We start from the raw sequence: 13,399 nt of genomic DNA, 5'->3' as shown, positions 1-13,399 counted from the left end.
TAAATCTGCAATGTTAAATGTGGGACTAACCCAAAATCTACAGGCAGGTCTAGCTTATATGCATTATCATTAATTTGCTCTAGCACTTTAAACGGTCCATCAGCCCGAGGCATCAATTTAGACTTTCGCAAAGTAGGAAACCTATCCTTTCTCAAGTGCAACCAAACCAATTCACCAGGTTCAAAAATCAATTGCTTTCTACCTTTATCACCAGCAAGCTTATACTTAGAATTTATGCGCTCTATGTATTCTTTAGTTGTTTCATGCAGTTTTAACATCAGTTTAGCACGTTGCTTAGCATCAAAGTTTAATTTTTCAGAAAATTGTGCAAAGGCATTAAATCAATAGGAGCACGAGGTATCAAACCATAAACAATCTCAAAGGGGCACATCTTTATAATAGAATGCATGGAACGATTATAAGCAAACTCAACATGAGGCAAATATTCTTCCCACAACTTAATATTCTTCTTTAAAATAGCCCTTAACATTGTAGACAAGGTTCGATTAACCACTTCAGTTTGACCATCAGTTTGGGGATGAAAAGTGGTAGAAAATAGAAGCTTAGTTCCCAATTGTGCCCATAAAGTTCTCCAAAAGTGGCTAAGAAATTTGGTATCACGATCAGAAATAATTGTGTTTGGCACACCATGCAAACGAACAATTTCTCGAAAGAACAAATCAGCAACATGTGTAGCATCATCAGTTTTATGATATGGTATAAAGTGTGCCATCTTAGAAAATCTATCCACAACCACAAAAACGCTATCATGTCCCTTCCTAGTTTGAGGCAATCCCAATATAAAATCCATAGAAATATCCTCCCAAGAAGCACTAGGAACTGGTAAAGGCATATACAAACCATGCGGATTTAAACGTGACTTAGCTTTTTGACATGTAGTGCAACGTGCAACAAATCGCTCCACATCTCTTCTCATTTTTGGCCAAAATAAATGACCAGCAAGTACATCCTCTGTCTTCTTTGCTCCAAAATGCCCCATCAAGCCACCTCCATGCGCTTCCTGTAACAACAACAAACGAACGGAGGTAGCTGGAATGCATAGCTTGTTAGCTCGAAACATAAACCCATCATTGACAATGAATTTGTTCCATGCTTTTCCATCCTTACAATGCAGCAACACATCCTTAAAATCAGCATCAAGTTGTGTCAACAAAGTATATCACCTAGACAAAGCATCAGCAATGACGTTCTCTTTCCCTTTCTTGTGTTTGATGACATAAGGAAAAGATTCAATAAATTCAACCCACTTAGCATGTGTACGGTTCAGTTTTCCTTAACTACGAATATGTTTCAAAGATTCATGATCAGAATATATAACAAACTCTTTGGGCGACAAATAATGCTGCCATATTTCTAATGTGCGCACAAGAGCATACAATTCCTTATCATAAGTAGAATAATTTAGAACCGGTTCGCTTAATTTCTCACTAAAATATGCAACAGGTTTACCATCTTGTAACAAAACACCACCCAAACCAATTCCACTGGCATCATATTCAATCTCAAAGGTCTTATTAAAATCAGGAAGTTGGAGGAGAGGTGCATGTGTCAACTTATCTTTCAATATGGTGAACGCATTCTCTTGTGTAGTGCCCCAAGAAAAAGGCACCCCCTTCCTCGTAAGCGCATTCAACAGTGCCGCACTGGTGCTGAAATCCTTCACGAAGCGATGATAGAATCCAGCAAGTCCTAGAAAACTCCGCACCTGTGTGATGGTATTTGGTACAGGCCATCCCTGAATAGCTTCCATCTTGGCTTGATCAACTTCAATTTCTTGTGGAGTAACAATATAGCCAAGAAAAGATACTCGATCTGTGCAAAATACGCACTTCTTAAGATTACCAAATAAACGTGCATCACGTAAAGCATGAAAAATAGCACATAAATGATCAAGATGTGCCTCCATGGATTTGTTGTAAATCAATATATCATCAAAGTAGACAACAAATTATTTTCCAATGAAAGCACGCAGAACCTCGTTCATTAATCACATGAAGGTACGAGGTGCATTAGTTAACCCAAAAGACATGACTAGCCACACATATAACCCGAACTTAGTTTTGAAAGCAGTTTTCCATTCATCCCCCAATTTCATGCGAATCTGGTGGTACCCACTACGCAAATCAACTTTGCTAAACACAACAGCACCACTCAATTCATCAAGCATATCATCCAAACGTGGAATAGGATATCGATATCGAATTGTGATATTATTAATAGCTCTACAATCGACACACCACCACCTTCCATCTTTCTTGGGGACTAAAATAACCGAAACAGCACAAGGACTAAGGGACTCACGTACATAACCTTTGTCGAGTAGTTCTTGCACTTGTCGTTGAATCTCTTTCGTTTCTTCCGGATTGGTCCTGTACGGCGCACGGTTGGGCAACGATGCACCTAGAATTAGATCAATTTGGTGCTCAATCCCTCATATTGGTGGCAGCCCCGTTGGTATTTCACTTGAAAACACATCAGAATACTCCTGCAAAATATTAGCGACAGTAGGGGGCAAGGAGTGCTGCATATTGTGAATGGAAATCAAAGCATCTTTGCACACCAAAGCATAGACAACAGAAGTGGTAGCAATCAAGTCATTAATATCAGATTTAGTAGCCAGCAAGCAAGTTCCTTTCAATCGTATCTCATCTTGCTTATTAGCAACCAACTTGACAATTTTATTATTCTCACTTTTAGCTTTGGCAGCTCTAGCAATATCATCACGCACAATAGCTTCAGGAGACATAGGAAGCAGCACAATTCTCTTATCATGGTGCAAGAGCGAAAACTGATTTGATCTACCATGATGCACACAATCCATATCAAATTGCCAAGTTCTACCGAGCAAAATATGGCAAGCTTGCATAGGTACAACATCGTACTCAACAACATCATGATATGATCCGATTGCAAAGTTAATGCGCACCAGCCTCGTTACCTTAGCCTTACCACTGTTGTTTAGCCATTGAATGTGATACGGATGTGGGTGTAGTTTGGTGGTGAGTGCAAGCTTCTCCACCATGTCGCTGCTAGCCAAATTGTTGCAGCCACCTCCATCAATAATCATACGACAGGAACGCTCTTTAATGACACACTTGGTTTGGAACAGCGTGTGTCGCTGATTTTGCTCTGCCTTCTCTATTTGTGCATTGGTTTGGAACAGCGTGTGTCGCTGATTTTGCTCTGCCTTCTCTATTTGTGCACTAAGCACACGCTGCACAATGAGACTCTCGTAGTGTTCGGCAGCACCTGCATCAATATCTTCTTCTGGTGTTTCCTCGTTACCTGCATGGTCAACAGCAAACAAAGCAAGTGTATCCTCATCAAAATCACTAGCGGAGGAATACGCACCATCATCTTTGACCACCAAAACACGCTTGCTAGAATAGTCACGCTGCACGTGCCCAAAGCCCTTACAACGATGACACTGGACATCTCTTATTCTACCCGTGGATGCAACTGAGGAAGCACTAGCTGCTAGCTTCTGGACAGTCTTGGTTGCTGAAGTGGTGGGAGGAGCACGTGGCTTGTCGCTGGATGGAGAAGGTGCTGCTGCACGACTCGGTGAAGGAGTTGGTACATGTGCACGTCCGCCCATAGAAGTATTCGTGCGTGGCTGCCATGATGTAGATTTACCTGCAGAAACATTAGGTCTCGTACTAGCACGTCGTCCCTGCACCTCCCTTTCAGCTTTACAAGTAAGATGGAACAAACAGATTACGTTAGTATAATCTTTATACGCAAGAATGTCCTGAATTTCTCGATTTAACCCTCCCAAAAATCTAGCCATAGCAGGTTCCTCACCCTCCACTAAATTACAACGTAGCATACCCATTTGCAATTCCTGATAATATTCTTCTACACTTTTAGTGCCCTGTCTCAATTGTTATAACTTATGTAACAGATCACGTGCATAGTAAGAAGGAATAAATCTAGCCCGCATGACCCGCTTCAAAGCATCCTAACTTTGTGGCATGTCATCAGTATTTTTCTTGCCATGTTCTATCCACCAAACCGAAGCAAAATAAGTGAACTCACTAGTAGCAGCCCTAACACGTGCATTCTCAGGAAAATCATGGCATGCAAACTTTTGATCAACAACAATTTCCCAAGTAATGTATGCATCAGGGTCATATGTACCATCAAAAGGAGGTATCTTAAATTTAATCTTGCTGGAAGCATCATCATTGTTGTGTACCTCACGTCGGCGAAAACCACCCATACTGTGGCAGAACCAACCTGAATTACACCGGCTCAAGTACGCTGATCCTTTCTTGGAAGGCAGCAGGAACTCAACCGCACTTCAAACGGTGTAACCCCGTGGTCTGTCGGGTAAAGTCCCGATAAAACCATCTAACTCAGGATCAAAACAAGGTACCTCGCACGAAGACGAGTTCAGAGATACAAATGCCACCCATTTTTACATCACAGACATAATATTACATGGTATGCAACCATAGTATAAAAACCTAACTAGTTTGAATTTATACAAGACTGTTCAAAGTTATAGTATCTGCAGTGGAAAACAAACGCGACACTACAGACGTCGCACAACGGATGTTTGAGCTAAGCCCATGCTCAATATCCCTCGGAGGGACCTGTGTTGGCCGAGGACGGATCCCACTCCACGGACTAACCATCGGGAAGAGCATAGGGCCATGGCATGGGCAGAGTAGAGTCCTCAGGGGGATTACCTGGAACAAAAGTCACAATGCAAGGCTGAGTATGCTAATACTCAGCAAGGCTTACCCGTTTCATGGTATACTTAGCCATGTAACTAGACTATGAAGGCTTTTACTGGTCTTGGGTATAGTTTTCAGCTGAAAAGCAACAAAGGGTAGATCCTTAATTTCAAATTTTAGCTTTCAGGTTCTAGTTGATTATCCATTCTAGGTAAGCAACTATAACTATTCAAGCATGGTAAAATTTTTTAAACAAACATCATCTTTAATCATCATCAAGTTGCTCTTATTACTCTATGTGGCAAAGGGATCAAGCAGTCTCAATCTCCGCGAGAAATGGACGATTCTGAATCGAATTTCACAACCTTGCAAGGGTAAACCTAACTCACACGCTTGGAACATCCAATGATCGTTCCGAAGAAACCGTTTACCTTTCATTCCGACTCGTGGATCAGTGTCACCACAAGCGACTGTAGGACCATACGCACATCCAATGTGCAGGACGTACGTCTATAGCGCGGCTACATGACCGTACTCCTGTCCGCTGTGTGGAACGTACTCCCGCACGTCGGTGCGTGTGAAAAAATAAATTACGAGTGGTGGGGGGTACGTCCACTCCTCGGGCCGATTGGTTACTAGGCTTACCGCTTACCATATTTCACGGCATGTGGCTAGTACTTTCAAACGCTTAACCACCACTACCACACACTATGACCTTATCAAATTTTCATCAACACATTGGGGTTTTTACCAAGGTCATGAATCATAATCACAACCCCGTACGTTATCCTTATAGTGGTTGCAGGTATATAAACATTGCAACTCCTATAAAGCTCACGAGTGACAGGGAATCACTCGACTTCTACCGATCCTATTAGCTTAGCAGCTAGTCAGACTTTGGTTCTGGTATTCAATACATAGGTTTCTAGGAATATGCAGCTAGGGTTTCAATACAATTCCTGGAAACTTAAATGCATAGGTTGATATATATATATATAGATATATAAATTGCAGTGTAGTAAAATAGCGGTTTATGTCCGGGGCTTGCCTTCGCTGGTGGGGCTGAGGTCAGAGATGTCAATACTAAATTTTCCGAATCGGGGTTCGGGGCTTCAGTTATATCTCCGATGATATTCCTGGGGTCTTCATAATTATCCCCTTCTAGTTCTGGGATCAGCTGGTAGTCTCAGTCAGCGAGAGTTGTCGAATCTATATGATATGCAAATATTATAATTATGGGAATGTATATGTTTTTATTACATTTCACGATAAAGTTGCAATCCAATAATTCCATAGTCAAAGCATCACAAAGCAAGGATTTGAGTTCTAAAGTTTCTAATCTATTTCTTGTAAATTAAACTTATGGTAACAAGTTTGATTTTTGATTTTGAAATCCACAAAGGCTATGGCCTTGAATTTTTGTGGGTAAGCTTACTTTTAATAGATAAGCTTACTATGAATATTTCATAATTTTCCGAAAAAAGACACTAAGGTATTTGAATTAAGTTTAAATTTCAAGTTTAAATCCAAACCTTACACAAAATAGTGCCATAATTTCTTGAAAGATTTATCATGAACTACTCAATTATAGAACATCCCATGATAAAAAGATCTAAGCAAGAAAACCTTAGTAATATGCTTGAATAAATTTAAATCATTTCAAGCTTGATTTGCATAAGTTTAAATTAGTTTAAGCTAGGGTTTAAGCACACAAGCTCACTCATACTCTAAACAGGCTACACACCAAAAATTACAAGCAATAAAGATAGCATGCAAAAGTTACACATAAGATACCCTTTTGCTAAACTTTAAAATAACTCAAAAATAATTTAGTTTCACATTAAACTCTAGTAACAAAAGTTGTAGAATTTACTTCAAGGATTCAAACAAAACTAGTTTGACATTTTTTCTGAATTTCCTATGAATTTCTACAAATTTCTAAAGATCACTGATTTTGAATTGAGCGGAGGGACTGAAATCTTGCAGTCAGACCCTCAGAAAGAATTAAATCAAAACAATTGGGTCCTTGGCTCATCGGGGAAGAGAAGCCGAGATGCGCCGGCCAAATTCCGGCGACAGCGGTCGCCGGCGGCGAGGGGGAACCGGCTAGGAAGGTTCAGGGGACTAGGGCGAACCTTGCTGGGGGGTGATGTGCAAGTCGGAGTTGACCGGAGGGGGTAGAACGGCGGCAACCCGAAGCGGCGACGGTGGAGCTTGATCACGGCTGCGGTGTTCCGACGTGCTGGAGCTTGGGGATGGGTGGGGGTGTGGTCTAGGAGCTGCACCAGGGTGATGTGGTTCAGGTGGTACGCTTGTTGAGGGCGGAGAACGACGGGAGCGGCGGATCGACGGTGAGCCGAACGGCGGCGGAGAAGAACCGCGACGGTGAGCGTCAGTAGAGCAATCTAGTGGGGAATTGGCATCGGGGTAAGTTCGGGGAGCATCGGTAGGTGATGAGGAAGCTTGCTCATGGGTCAATTTGAGCAGGGGCAGGCTAACGGCGGCTGCCCACGGTGAGCAGAGCTCGCCGGGGATGAAGGATGGGCGGCAATGGCGGATTTCAGGCTTACGATCTTGTTCTGCACTTATGAAGTGGTGTAATAGCACAACAGTGAGCTCAGGAAGTGCCGGGCAAGAAAAGAGAGGGTTTTATAGGCTGCTGGAGCGTTGGCCATGGCGACGGCAAGGTGGCGGCTCGATCGGGCGGCGGAGGTCCTAGGAAGTAGTCGAGCAGAGGAAGAAGAGGGCAACAGTGGGCGTGTGAAGGGGTAGAAGAAGTCGAGGAGCGTCCTGGGGGCGTGCTTCAAGATCAGGAGAGGGCACGGTGAGCAATAGCTGCTGCTGGCGGCCGACGACGGGCGTGGCGGCAGCCGGACAGAGCTCGGCAGAGGCAGGGCGACGTGGAGCGCGTGGGAGAAGGCTAGAGGGGAGGAACTAGAGCGGCGGCTGGCTTGGAGATAACGCGTGGGTGCTACCGGAGTAGAAAATGGTGCCGGTAGAGCTGCAGCGGCGGTGAGCTGCGGCGGTGACGGCAAGCATCTGCTGGTGGCTCGGGCGGCGGCGTGGCACGCTCGGGGAAAGCCAGCAGGAGGGAGGTGAGGCGGTGGGCGAGCTCGGGGGCGACGCGTGGAGCGGCGCTGGAGCAGTAATTGGCCTCGGGCGGTGCGGCAACGGCAACCAGCGGCGGCGCTGCCGCGCGGCAGAGGAGGAAGAAGAAGGGGGAGGGGTGCCAGGGACTGAGTTGTAAGCTTTAAAAACTTCAGGGACCTCACTGTAAAGCTAGGTTTTCTCACTGTTCTAAAGCTCAAATGAGAAAATGGTCAAAATAAAGTTGTAGAACTTTTCAAACCCCACAACTTCTATTTAGGGTTCACATTCAAAAACTCAAAGGATAGAGCTTTATTTAAAACTTTGGACTCAATTCAAACTTTTCAAAGTTTTTGTCCTTAGTTAGGTAAATTCCATATACTTTTGGACTGAATTGCAAGTTTAGGTAATGTACTGATGACTAACACTTTTACACTTTGGCCCCTAATCAACATTGGAAGTTACATTTGTAATTTAAACACTTTGCATAAAAGGACTTATTTTTTTGAAAAATCACACTTAGGTCCTTATTTTCACACATTCATTCAATTTCACACAATTCAATTACACACATTACACACATTACACCTTCCTTTCCCTAGTGTGTTATAATTTTGACACCTAGGGTGTCACACATACCTCTACGATTAGTGAGTAGCCGTTAGCGATGGCGAGTGTCTTGTTCATCTTGTTCAATATCAGCAATATATTCATCTGCCCAATCATCACGCTGTTCGCTGGTCTTCGCATGGAGCTCATCAAAACGCCGCAAAAGAGCAGCGAGATTCTTGTCAATTTTTCCAACCGCTGTCTCCAGGCCCGTAAGCTTGGTGTTGGTGGCAATCTGCGTAGCCTCTAATTGTCCAATCATGTCATTCGTCACCTGCATATCATTATCAAGTCCCTCTGTGTGCCGCTGCACTTGCCTTTCAAAATGTTGTATGATGCCCCTGGTACATGGAGACTGATGCAAGCTACGATCCTCCTCCTCGGAGCCTGCCATGGTGAGAAAAACAAGCACAACAAGAAAAACAAGTGAAGTAGTAAAATTCCTACAGCTAATAGGGTGTGGCTACTACAAGGCGCTCACTCTCAAACTATTCCACAAGCTCTTATCAATTCTTACCTTGCTGCCAGGAGGGGACGGCAACCAACAAGTCCGCAACCATGGAATAAAATGTATCGATGCTGCAGCAACAAGACCTGTTGAGCTATAGTCGAATATGTGGAGCTGTAGGTGGGCTGGCACAAGGAAGTACTAGCACCACGTTAGTCACAAAAGCAAACTGAATAATCATTCAACGATGGTACTATGCTGGTCCTAGTCTAGACCGTGCTAGAGATGTGAGCCTGGACACAAAGGAAGTCACAAAGCACCACCCCGAACAGAAGGGAAAAACAAACACAATGAATTAGCCCCTTATTTTTTTTCTTTTCTATTTTTTTTCTTTCTTTTTTTCACTAATCTTCTTTTTTTAGGGGAACCTCAAAAACAGATTCTATGAACAAAGGAATACAAGTGAGCAAGTCACCACACATGCATTTGCCAGAAAGAGTAGGGGTATACAGGTAATTAAAAGATATATATATGAAGTGTTATTGCCTCTAATGCACAGTTCGGACTCAGACTCAACCAGCACCGGTTCCAACTCGGACTTGATAACAAAGAGGCACCGATTCCAATTTGGACTTGATAACAAAGAGACACTCAGATTCGGCAACCGAGAGATGACTAGGCTACCCGAATTCAAATCGGTCTCGGCCAACACGTGCTTAACCGATTCCAAGTCGAACTTGACAGCCAAAGTGTATTCTAATTTGGCCAAAACAGCGATTAAAAAGGCAGCGTACGTGACCAAATATGACAAGAACTCGAAACTCTAAAGGACTACAACTAAGACCAGCAACTCGACACAACCGATGCAACCGAAAACTCAACAAGCCCTAACTAAGCAGTACTAGTAAAGGCTCAAAAGGGTCTATAGGATTGCGGCGGGGAAAAAAATTCTACTATTTTTGGCTTTTCTGGACTGTAGGAAAATAAAAATAGCGAAGGATTGGAAATTAGATTTGATAAGCTTTCCAAGAAGTACTTGAACACCCAAAATGGAGTCCGGATGAAGTCGTGGCGGCTGTCAAAAGTCGTGTCTGTCCTGCGGTCCAAATCCAGCCTGCACGATGCCTCTTCCCTTTTGATCCAATCCATTGTACCTGAGTAAAACAAGAGTGCACGTGTCTCCATTATCTAAATATGATGAACCTGAGCTTAAAGGTGAACTTACTTGATGGGTAAGCCGACGAGAACGAACGCGAGTAATAGGACCAAGTGGTATTGTCAAAGTAGATACTGGTGTAGGTGTGGATGTATTGTTGGTAGCGATGTCCTCATCAAAAGGGGTCCCTGCCTCGCTGCGGCCGGCTTTAGTCCCATGTATAATGGAACTTGGAAGTGCTTAAGGGTTGTGTTTAGGTGAGAAGAACTTCATCTTAAACCTTCATGACCTCTTAATATTTACTTTCATGTCAAAATCAAGCTCCACAATCCACTGCCCAGAAGTGCGACACCTTCTCGTATTGAAAAGAACACAAAACTCTAGCGAAATTTGGTTTCTGTTCTTCACTTTTGGCATTTTTTTTTAAAAAATACTCTCGTGCAACTCTATATGGTAGGAATTGGACAAAGGAAATTAGAGAAACTCAGATTTGTGGGCAATTGCAAAATGAACAAAGTGAAAGCATCAACGCCATAATGGATCCTTTTTAGTGTCAATAAACAACACTAATGAGGTAGTTACAAAATGGATAGTAAAACCACAAGCCTAGAAGAGATGATTGGGCTCTCTTCTTTAGGGTTTGTTAATTTTGAAGGGGATTGGAGTGAGTTGGGAAGGATTAAATCCCCAACAAGTCAAAATCCCCCTCAATTTTCTTGGGGAAGGATTAACTGAAAAGACATTAGGTTTTGTTTGGATAAAACCATTCCCTTGCTCCCAATACGTATGGATTGGAGGAAAATGAACTAAATTTCCATCTCAATCTGTATATCTCAATGTACCTACGGATTGGAGGGAATTATTAGGGGTGCAAATGGGTGAACCTTAGGTACACCTCCAACCCTTTTTAGTTTAAATAATTATGCTACTTCTTCAAAATGAGATTCTATTTTAGAAAAGTAGTACAAATATTTGAACTAAAGAATGTTGGAGGTGCACCTAAAGGTCACTAATTTGCACCCCTTGAAATTATTATATATCCAAACAAGACCTTAATGGGAATAAAAAAACCTTTCAAACAAATTATTATGCTACTTGCAGAATCTTCCTTTCTTTAATTTTCAGATCTGTGGTATGTATCTAATCTGGAACCGCCACTTAAGATAGCTCGTATTATCTACAGATGTTTAAATTAACAGCCACATTGGAATGGTTAGGATTTGGGCGCCACAACTCTTAATTTATTGAAACAAACAGAAAACCGAAGTGCTTTTTAGGGGGCAAAGTTTACTGCCATATGACAAGAGGTGGCAAACTGGACAGGTCTGAAAATTCCGATGCCTAAAATGATCATAGGGCTCTTCTTCAATGAATACAAAATTGAATAACTTAATTTTTCTACTTGCTGAATCTTCCCTGCTTTTTCAGATTTGGGGAATCTAATCTGTAACTACCGGCTAATGAGCCAAACACGTACAATCAGACGAAGATATAGCTCGTCTTATCTGCTAACGTTTAAATTATTAAAGAGACACATTTGATGGTCTAGTTAATTGGGTGGTCGGCCTGATAATTGGGGGTCAAATTGCAGAATGTGAGGAATCCGATCCTCCAAATAGGGCTGTTGTGGCTCACTGATTTTGCATCTTCTACCACATGGTTATGCACAGACAGCATGAGCCTGTATGTGTTCAAGATTAACAAATTGATGAGCACACTAGTGTATAAGTATCTTGTAGGGTCTTGATCTTCCTTTGGATGATTGTCGACTGAACCAGATCTTCTAGAAAGGCACCTACTAACCATAGTCTATGTATATAGTTTCGTGTCTTTATTATACCCTTCTGTTCTAGTTAGTATTAGATAGTAATATCACTATCATCAGAAAGATGCATGTCCTATATTTGGGGGCCTTGTTTCCTCTCCAATTGGTTCATGTTTTTATGGCTTGCATTTTCTTTAATTGGCTGCATGCATTTTACATCTGTAGGAAGTGGCATCTCTGTGTGTAAAGGTGTCACATTCTGTGTCCAATGGTTTACACTACAGAAGAGACATCCGTATATCCGGATATTGAGGGAATACATGTAATTTTTTGTAGTACGGTGCAGATACGAACAAGCCTGATTGTCTGTACAATCAATCATGCAACTGAAAGATATGCAACATACTCCTGGTCTGCCCTTGCTTTGCGTGCAACATGTGAATCAGCAAGTTGGGTAGCATCGCAATATATCTTCTTTTTTCTTGCTAAAATCCAGTGTTGACAGGCGCCACAGGCCAAGAATCAAATGGCTCTTCTCTTCCTTGTACATATATATAAAGCCCGGCCATGAACTCATCGGCAGAGCGGCAACTTCATCAAGAAGAGAGCTAAAAGCTAATAAGTGAGCCCAAGAAAAGCAAGAGAGGGTAGCTCAGATTTGAGAGAGATCCATCCAACATGAACCTACAGGCCGAGCCCCTGAACCTGAAGGAGGCGACGGTCACCTGCATCCCGAGGCTGCGCGGCGGCGGCGGCGGCCGGCGATCCCGCCGGGGAGCCGCTGCCACGCAGGTGTCCATGCTGGACCGCGTCCGGGACGTCGTGCTGCGGCTTGCGATGGTGTCGGCCGCGTCAGCGGCGACAACGACGGCCAAGCAGGGCGCCCCGGGAACACTGCGGCGGACGGCGACAACGGCGTCGGCGTCGGCGACGGCGACGCCGTCCAGAGCGGCCGCGCGCGTGAGCCCAGCGGCGTCCGTGGCGTACACGGACTCGTACCGGAGCGAGGCGGTGGACGACTGCATCGAGTTCCTGAAGCGGTCGGCGGCCGGCGGCGCCCCGGCCACCGCCGAGGTGGAAGCGAGCACGGCGGCGTCACCTTTGCATGCGACTGCAGCATGTGCCATGTGATTCAGAGTTAGGTGAATCATGTCCAGGTTGGTGTTTGTACATGTGGTGGATTGGATGACTGGATGTATATGCGTGAGAAAGAGTTGGTAGCTAGGTGATGGGTGTGGTGGGTGCATCGATCCTGGATGCATGTGTTGGTTTGATGCTGTGGCGTCGTGTAAAAATAACATCAACTTGTCAAGAACAAAGTTGCATGTAATGTAATCCTTTACAGAAGGTGCATCACGGTCTATCACATGTGCGGTGGTTAAGTGGAAATGTAAGCTTCCTCGTCTCCCTATAAACATGGGAGCCATGTAACAGAAATGACAGTTGATCTTGAACTACAAAAAGTTTTGAGCGCGAAGGTCTTCTCTTTCTCAATCGTTTTCATTCTTGTTGTGGCACCCTATTGTTCGTCTTCGATCCAGTTTTCCCAAAGTACGTTGTTTGAGGCCTTTGCACGGCCTCTCGTTGGCGCGGAAGGCACCAAACCCAGCAACAATTTGTGTGCATGAATG

At 43.6% G+C, this 13,399-nt stretch overlaps 1 protein-coding gene across 1 annotated transcript; it reads left to right on the top strand.

Annotated features, from left to right (window-relative positions):
- Window positions 1-12,446: 12,446 nt before the first annotated feature.
- Window positions 12,447-13,201, top strand: LOC112899475. Its single transcript, XM_025967958.1, has one exon. The coding sequence runs from the start codon at window positions 12,447-12,449 to the stop codon at window positions 12,897-12,899; it is 453 nt and encodes a 150-aa protein (XP_025823743.1). The 3' UTR covers window positions 12,900-13,201.
- Window positions 13,202-13,399: the final 198 nt, after the last annotated feature.

This window comes from Panicum hallii, chromosome 7 (assembly GCF_002211085.1).
Source record: "Panicum hallii strain FIL2 chromosome 7, PHallii_v3.1, whole genome shotgun sequence".
NCBI lineage: Eukaryota > Viridiplantae > Streptophyta > Magnoliopsida > Poales > Poaceae > Panicum > Panicum hallii.
Note: the sequence above shows the minus strand (reverse complement) of the source record. Positions and strands in the feature narration are given on the sequence as shown.

What these genes read in the sequence shown, in the direction of transcription:
- LOC112899475 (XM_025967958.1), top strand. Translation starts at nt 12,447, where the DNA reads ATGAACCTACAGGCCGAGCCCCTGAACCTGAAGGAGGCGACGGTCACC.